This window comes from Nematolebias whitei, chromosome 21 (assembly GCF_014905685.2).
Source record: "Nematolebias whitei isolate Nwh7 chromosome 21, NemWhi1, whole genome shotgun sequence".
NCBI lineage: Eukaryota > Metazoa > Chordata > Actinopteri > Cyprinodontiformes > Rivulidae > Nematolebias > Nematolebias whitei.
In genome coordinates this window covers 24,699,000-24,707,662 of record NC_056518.1, presented here as the reverse complement: position 1 = coordinate 24,707,662, position 8,663 = coordinate 24,699,000, and the positions used below count along the sequence as shown (strand labels likewise).

General features: G+C 40.3%; 1 protein-coding gene across 1 annotated transcript; it reads left to right on the top strand.

Moving 5' to 3' along the window:
* Positions 1 to 810: 810 nt before the first annotated feature.
* nfkbiab (nuclear factor of kappa light polypeptide gene enhancer in B-cells inhibitor, alpha b) lies at positions 811 to 4,202 on the top strand. The gene is made up of 6 exons (XM_037695115.1): positions 811 to 1,155; positions 2,506 to 2,611; positions 2,743 to 2,953; positions 3,171 to 3,259; positions 3,363 to 3,620; positions 3,704 to 4,202. The coding sequence occupies exons 1-6, from the start codon at positions 902 to 904 to the stop codon at positions 3,737 to 3,739; spliced, it is 954 nt and encodes a 317-aa protein (XP_037551043.1). The 5' UTR covers positions 811 to 901; the 3' UTR covers positions 3,740 to 4,202.
* Positions 4,203 to 8,663: the final 4,461 nt, after the last annotated feature.

Below are 8,663 nucleotides of genomic sequence, written 5' to 3'. Positions count from 1 at the left end.
GCCATGTTTACATATAATAAGCTGAAATTTATTGAGAGTAGCTGAGACTCATCCCCAAAACATGCTCTGAGCACTAACTGATTGTAAAAGATGTGTTTCTAAAAGTGCACCATTAACTAGTCCAGCCTGCTATCTCTGTCTGTTAGCAAAATAGCTCATGAACCACTGTACACACCATACCATTTTATTTATAGAGCACTTTAAACAGGGACAAAGCCAACCGAAGTGCTGTACAGACAGAACAACAGGTAACACACAAAGCAAAATACAAAATGAAGTAAATCAGAATATAGACATAAAAACGATGCAGAATTTAATGCAGAACTGTACAGAATTTAATGAGATTTTCATATGGTAATTATTGGATGTACATTGACAGCTGATTAACTTTTGGAGTCAACCCAATGCAAGATGGTTGCCACAGTCAGCTGGTTTTAAGAAAACAAAAACAGTAACTCAGCCAATGTTAAGTTTGGTGTGATAGTAACTGAAAACAATCCCTAACAAATACTGTAAGCTAGCACGGTTGTTTATAATGTCAGTTACAAGGTTACTTTGGTAACATTGAGGACCGAATGGCTTTAGAGCAGCGGCCACTTATAGCCCGCGAGCCGTCTCTTTGCCCGGCGTCTTGCAAAGGTTTAAAATGTGTAGAAACGACATGAATTGTGCAGCAGATGGATCCTGCACGTCTTTTGCTCGCTGAGCAACGTTTACATGTCAGAAATCCCCAGTCCGAGCCAGGGATCTGAGTTAAAATAGGTGAAGCAGTCCTGGAAATCCCCCGCCTTGTTGTTAAGCTCCGCCCGCCGCGGCAGCCATTCAGAGAGGGTACTGTTCCTCCGAGCGACGGAGTCACAAAACAACCGAGTCCCGCACTGCACGGATCTTTATAATCACTATGGATCTCCACCGGATCAGTTTGTTGAACCAAATGGATTACAACCGGGAGTCTAAAGAGGGGAAGGGGGACCCGTCGTCGACCGACGAGCGGCTCGACAGCGGCGTGAATTCCATGGAGGAGAAGGATTTCCAGGCGGTGGCGGAGGAGATCCAGCGGCTCCAGCTGGAATCCGAACACCAACAGCGGGCTCCCGCTGCACACGAAGAACCGCTGCACGACTGGCAAACACAGATCACAGAAGATGGAGACACGTAAGTTTCACCGAGCACGATGGATGTTTAGAAGTTTTTAGATGAGTGGGGGGGGGGGGACAGCCCGTTGGGTTTTCGGTCTCGTCCATGAGGGCCTTCCTCCTCCGTAGGGAATATTTTACTTAGTGCAGTTTTTAAGCGTTTGGTTCGTAATAAATTGGAAAGAGTTACACGTCTTTATACGCAAATATTGTATTGTTCAAAATGAGACTTTGCTGTAGTGTTTCGAAGAAGCTCGTAAACAAAAACAAACAAAAAAAAAACCAAATTGTCAGCAGGGGTCAGAGTGGGAAAGTCCCAGGCGCGCCGCCAAGGAATCCATCCGATGCGCGTTACTGTGAAAAACAACAACACAATGCAACAATGTGAAACTACAGAACGAGAAACTTAAACCCTGCGTTTAAACGTCTTGTGCTATTAAAAACTAAGTGGATGCTAAATTTAAAGGGCACCCTAAGCATTCTTATGTTGCAATGTTATGACTCCGCCGCGTTATATAGTGCGCATTCGTAGCTCGTGCAACGTTAGCTTGTCTCAAAACGCTTAATGGAGCAAACTGCTTAATCTAATAAACATTTGCAACTTGATCATTATGAAACGCAGTACGGGAAATGTTTATTGTGAATAGAAGAAGCGTACAACCAACTTTGACTTTGTTTAAACCGTGTTTGTGAAGCCCAATTACGGCCTTTAACTGCGACAAGTGGTGTTGTACCGAAAAAAGGCACCTCGTTACCGGAAGTGCCTTTCAGGACCCTTGTATTTTATTTTACACTTTGTTAAACGTGATTTTCCAGTTAGGAGTCTAACCTGCTGTGAATACAAAATGTTTTTTAAATAAATATAAATTGTAGATCATTCTTTTCTTGGGGGTAATTAACAAAACTTGTTTTTATTGATTTGACTTGATTACTAACAAAATATCCTGATGCACGCTCAATAGTCCAGGTAGAAAAATCTAAAAAGTTAAATCTGGTCCTCTGGACATAAAAAAAAAAATTGTAGAAACGTTTTGTCTTTCATCCAAAAGATGAAAGACGAAACGTTTATACAATTTTTTTTTTTTTTTGAATGTCCAGAGGACCAGATTTAACTTTTTTAGATATTAACAAAATAGTTTTCAAATGGGCTGTTTTGGCACAAGGGTCATTTATATCTGGTGGTCACTAAATTAACATAATTACTTCAAGCTAAAGAAGTAAATTTGTAGCAAAAAAAACAAACATTTTTTGATGCATTAAGTGAAATCTGGTGTTGATTGTCAGACAGTGCCTTATTATTTTGTTTTTAAGGGTATATTCTTTTTGCTCCTGTTGTGCAACAAGTTTATTTTATTGTTGGTCTCTGCAGGCTGCTCCACATGGCCATCATCCACGAGGCCAAAGACTACATCAGAAGAATGATCGACCTGTCGAAAAACACACAGTTCCTCAACATACAGAACGACCTGAGACAGGTATATACGTTTAAATCTTCTTTTGTATTTTTTACATTCGTTGCAGCTTTTTGTGACCAGCATTAATTAAAAACAAATGCACTTTATAGGAAGATTAATTAAAATTAAAATGTCTGTCCTCTTCCCTCCAGACTCCTCTCCACTTAGCAGTTATAACAAACCAGCCGGATGTGTGTCACAGCTTACTGGTGTCTGGCTGTGACCCCACGCTGGTGGACAACAGCGGAGACACGCCTCTTCACATCGCCTGTCGCCACGGTAACCTGTACTGCTTCAGTGTCATCACGCAAAACTGCCAAATGGAACATCTACACACAGCGATGGCTGCCTTCAATTATAATGGTGAGGTTTGCAGCATGGGTACGATCAGCTTGACATTAAAATGTTTGATCCGAGTTCAGCTGAAGGGATTCTAGAGTGAATAATTTGCTGTGGGTGCTTCGATACATCTAGATGTTGTTCTCATCTGCTGTTTAGGGGAAATCGGGAACAAAACTAGAGTTAAATGACTTGCTGGTCTGGAAACATATATTGAATGTCTTGCTTTATGTTTACGAAGGTCAGAACTGTCTTCATCTGGCTTCATTTCATGGTTTCCTCTCACTGGTGGAGAACATGGTGGATCTTGGCGCGGACATTGATGCAAAAGTAAGCAAAGCTCCCAGTTTAAAATCCTCACTGGACCAATATAGAATACGTCTTGGTTCTGTATGTTGCACCTCTGTTCTGATGAAGACTCTTTGGTGTACAGGAGCAGCACAACGGTCGCGGTGCGCTACATCTGGCTGTGGACCAACGGAATCTCTCTCTGGTCAAACTCCTGCTGAAAAAAGGCGCAAACCCCAACCTCCTGACCTTTGGAGGCCACACCCCCTTCTACCTCACCACGGGTTTAGAAGACTGCGACATCAGGAAAGAACTGTACTCGGTGACCCATCCAGACCTAAGGGAGCTTACTGACAGCGAATCGGACCTCAGTGAGGAAGAGGAGGACGACGAGTCGGACATGGTGAGTTGGAACTGGCTTAAATGGAACTTGAAACATGCAGACTTGAGTGTTTAATCCTTTATTTTGTTCATGTGTGTCTGCAGGCCTTTTATAATGACATTCAGTGGAATGGACATTAGAAGGAAATGATAACGTGGAGGTTACAGAGGCAACAAGCTCCGATGACTGTGGCAAAGTTTGGCACATGGATGAATTCTGCAATGCCATGTTGTGAGAATGACCGTGGGGGTGATGCGGCTTGAGTGTTCCTGAAACGGGCCGAGCAGGCAGCTCAAAAACAAACGAGACTGGCGACTGCAGGGGAGTAAAGGACACATTATAATAAGATTTCTGTTTCAAAGGACCACTTTTATTCTGTGGACACCGAAAGTCGTCATCAGAAAGAGGAACGGGGAAAAACCATCCACCCAGAAGGATGTACCTGCAACAGCTCTGTATGATACTGTAAATGCTGTGTATACAAAGATGTATTTTTTAATGGAAGCTGTGACTGTGTACAGTTTAGCAGGATGTATATGTCAGACAGCAAACAGTTTCCAGCACACTCCAGTTAAATTAAAACACTCATATTTAACTGTTAAAGCCTTTTTTGTTAATATTTATTCTTGCAAATTTGTGGGGATTTAACCCAAGAAAACAGGTTGTTGCATAAGAGCTTAAATAAGTCATTTAAAACATTTTATTGACAGCACTGGACAGGTTCATCCCTTGAATTATTATTATTTTTTTTTAATGCCCGAATGAGTCAAAGATTAGCAGGTAAGTGGCTTACAAACAAGTCTGAAAACTGTTTAAAATATACCACTACAAGTGTAAATGCTTGGAAAGAAAACTTGAGGACGCAATAGTTTTTAGATGTAAACTAGACTTAATATAAGAGCAGAACCAGTATATAATCAGCACCACAAAGCTGGAATTATGCAGGAAATTACCACCAAAGTTCCCTCTAAGCTGCACACCTGCACGCATCTCTGCACACAAGAAAATTATGCTGTGCAGTTGCCATCACGAGCACCCACACTGGGACATTTCCCTGTGGCCTAACTCACTCAGTGACCACCGAGGAGCTGGACCAAAGGCTCGGTTTAGGTCGTGCACGATTATTTTAAATAAACAATCCATGCGGCTCACTCGGGTGTGTGCCAGCCTGAGTGAGTGGCGATGGGGACAGACTCCTCTCCCCGAGGCTGTCGCAGCAGAGACGTGCACACAAGAGCCCACTCTAGCCTGTAATGACTCGCGCTCGCAAGGGTTATATGTTCGTGCGCACACTTCTGTATTTTAGCTTGTTTGGGGGTGTTCAAGTACATCTAAATTTTAACTCGGCACCCCTAAAAAATAAACCATCATTAGGAATTAGTAATGAAACTCAGTTTTCAAACCTTAGATGCACCAAAATACTGAATAAACATGGACTAAATAACAGTCTTGAACAGGCCAGTAAAATATATATTACTTTGCATGAGTCAGAGCCTCAACGCCTCTTGTCAATCAATCCAGTAGGCATGTCAGCAACTGACCAATCAGCGATCACAATTTGTTCTGAAGTGAAACGCCCCTTACCTGCTGGAGCTCCACCCCCTTTCCCTCCAACAACATTGTTGGTATTTTGCATTACGAACGCTTTGTGGTCAGAGGGATTTCAGGAAAAATCCTCATAAACAAAAAGGTTAAACATCGGTGAACGTAATTCAAAGTACAGCATTACCCTGAGCATTTAGAGGGTGAACTACAATTTATTCCATTTCCAAAACTAAACGGAGTCTGAATAAATGTAAAAGATAAAATGGTGATAAACAGGAAGTACCACATGTTCTTCTGTATGAAGGTGATGGCACGTAGGCTAAATCCTCCATTTTCTTTCATGATTACATCATATGCTTAATGGTTAAATTAAAGCTAGTTGTGCTTTGGTTTGTGTGATTTGTATGTGGATACATGTTGCACCCCAAAAGGTCCGATCCTAGAATCGTCCCTGCTCTGAAACCAATCTTCCAACCACGATTCATGATGTTTTTACTGGTTCATGAAAGGCTGGTACCCATTAATGGATCTGATGACCTGTAGTCTGCTCTGGTCTATTGTGTCCAAAGATTATAGTGACTCTGGTTGTTGAGTGGATCTTCTTAAAGAACATGTCAACACATAAGAACTTTTTACTAAATAACTAATAATGCACCCAGGCTGTTAACACATGTTTTCTTGTCTCTGCAGTGAATTGAAGAGTGGTTGTTGGAAAAAACAGTCCGTGTCACATTTAGTTTACATTTCTCTTAGTTCATACCTTAGATCTTATTACTGTTTCTTTTACATTTAAATACTTTTTTTGATGTAACTTGGACCCTGTGTACACATTTTCATTCCACCACATGTACCACATGTGGTGTGTATGACAAATAAAGAACCTTGAATCGTTGAATTCAGGTGACCATGCCACAACACGTCTACTGGAACTCCACAAGGGTCCAAGTCTCCTGATCCTCCAGGAAAAATCTTTCCTAAAACTCAACTGTGTCATCATTAAGGTTTTTCTAAAGTGGAACCTGCTGATGTGAGAGAACAAATAAATGACCACAAACAAACTTTTTATCACATAAAAATGGATAAGATTAGGAACGAGGTCATCAGAGGTGCAGCACAGGTTGAAGAACTGGGAGATAAAGTTAGAGAGACCAGACTGAGATGGTTTGGACACGTCCAGAGGAGGGACAGTGGGTATATTGGTAGAAGGATGTTAGAAATGCAGCTTCCAGGAAAAAAAGACATGTGGATGCAGCTAGAGAGGACGTGGAGCTAGTTTGAGTGAGGACAGAGGATGAGGAAAAAGCTGAAAGAACAAGTTTAGAAAGAAAAATGGACTAAAATGGACAACGGTGAAACTCCAGTTTGACAATGACCTCACTCCATGTTTTTTCATTTCTATCTTTTAAGACTTTATAATATATTTTAACAAACAAGTGTTCAATTTGTCTATCAGTTTTTTTTTTTCTATAAATCTGGTTTTGTTTACCAGGTAATATTATCAAACGGCTGCATTATCTGATTAAAATTATTACTTTAAAAATATTCAGTGTCTCTAAAAACATTATTTTTACCTACAATTTTTGTCTTAACGTCAATTGTCATTAGTGTTTCAGGATTTTTTTTTTAGATATTTAGAACCAAATCTCGAACTTCCAGTTGACAAACTAAACCAGTGAGGTGGAGTGATTTTTTTTTAGGAAAAGTAGTTACTTTTGTCACAGAATGTTGGTAAATTTTGGTAAGACAAACCAGACGATGGTGGCTGGGTTGAATTTCAGATTAGATGTAGAACAAGAAGAGTTCTTTGGACGTTAAAACATGACCAAAACACAAAAGTACGTTACTGACTTTTTCTTTTTCTTTTTAACAGCGTCAGCAGATGAGATGTTGGTTTTAGATTATCCAGAACTGATGACTCTAACATGTAATTCAAGTGATGTTGATGTGAGTGACTAAGATATTTATAAACTTCTTAGATTCTAGCTGAACAGTTCTGCTCTGGTGGTTGAGTGTGGTAGACAGTTTCTAATAGATCTCAGGTTTGTGGGTTCAAATGTGGGTTTAAATTTGACCATTGAACCGCTTTTAGTTAAAACGGCACAACTGAAAAGATAAATGCATTATGAGAAACATTGTGAGCGTGAAAGGTGCTGGTGGTGCAGCGTGGCAGACAGCTGATCGCAAATATGAAGGTTTTAGGTTCAAATTTTACCAGTGAACCACTTTTAGTCAAACCAGTAAAACTAAAAAGATAAATGTGCCAGGAGAAATGTTCAACATGTGAAAGGTGCTCATGGTTCGGTGGGGAAAACAGATGTATTTAGATCTGAGGTTTGTTAGTTCAAATCTTACCACTCAAACATTTTTAAAGTCAAGTCAGTAAAATTAAAATGATAAATGCACCCGGAGAAATGCTCAAAGTGTGGAAGGTGCTCATGGTTCAGTGGGGTAGACAGCTGTCTTTAGATCTGAGGTTTGTTGGTTCAAATCTTACCACTCAAACATTTTTAGTCAAATCAGCAAAATTAAAAAGATAAATGCGCCCGGAGAAATGCTCTGAGTGTGAAAGGTGCTGGTGGTGCGGTGGCTCTGTGCACGCTTGTAAGGTGCAAGCTGTGCAACACTGGGTTCAAGACCTGCCTCCTGCCAGTACCTGGATCATGCTAAACAGTCCCACAGTAGTGGGTCAGGGAGGGGGCCGTGCCTCCTCCCTGAAAAATTCTCATCTGAAAATGGAGGGTTATGGAACTTGACACGACATTTTCCGCCAGAAAAAGTAAGAAAATACTGGGAAATATTTTGTCTTTTTTAAGTCATATGAATTGCAAAGAAGTATAAAATCTATTTGTGTTTAAGTGTGTTAAGTATACTTTCTTCATTATTTATAATGTTTCAAAATGTTTTATGAAAGCATGTTTAGATTAAATTAGTCAAAGAAAGATGGTATGTTCTGCTTACTTTCTGAAATGTTGACTGTATTAAATGTTAAAATTGCATGTTCTCAGGTTAATGACATAAGTCACTCAATATTTTACAAAAATTTACTTGAATATGAACTAAATATTCTTTGCTTTTACTATAATAAAAATTGTTAAATATACACAATTACAAAACTATTATATGCAGCTCTCATAACTTTGAAAAGACAAAATATTTCCCAGCATTTCTTTACTTTTTCTGGCGGAAAATGTCGTGTCAAGTTCCATAACCCTCCATTTTCAGATGAGAATTTTTCAGGGAGGAGACACGGCCCCCTCCCTGACCCACTACTGTGGGACTGTTTAGCATGATCCAGGTACTGGCAGGAGGCAGGTCTTGAACCCAGTGTTGCACAGCTTGCACCTTACAAGCGTGCACAGAGCCACCGCACCACCAGCACCTTTCACACTCAGAGCATTTCTCCGGGCGCATTTATCTTTTTAATTTTGCTGATTTGACTAAAAATGTTTGAGTGGTAAGATTTGAACCAACAAACCTCAGATCTGAAAGCAGCTGCAGTTGTCTACCAGACTGACCCAC

Coding starts and splice junctions, on each gene's coding strand:
- nfkbiab (XM_037695115.1), top strand. CDS start 902: ATGGATCTCCACCGGATCAGTTTGTTGAACCAAATGGATTACAACCGG. Junction 2,612..2,742: donor TACAGAACGACCTGAGACAG/GTATATACGTTT, acceptor TCTTCCCTCCAG/ACTCCTCTCCACTTAGCAGT. Junction 3,260..3,362: donor GCGCGGACATTGATGCAAAA/GTAAGCAAAGCT, acceptor TTTGGTGTACAG/GAGCAGCACAACGGTCGCGG.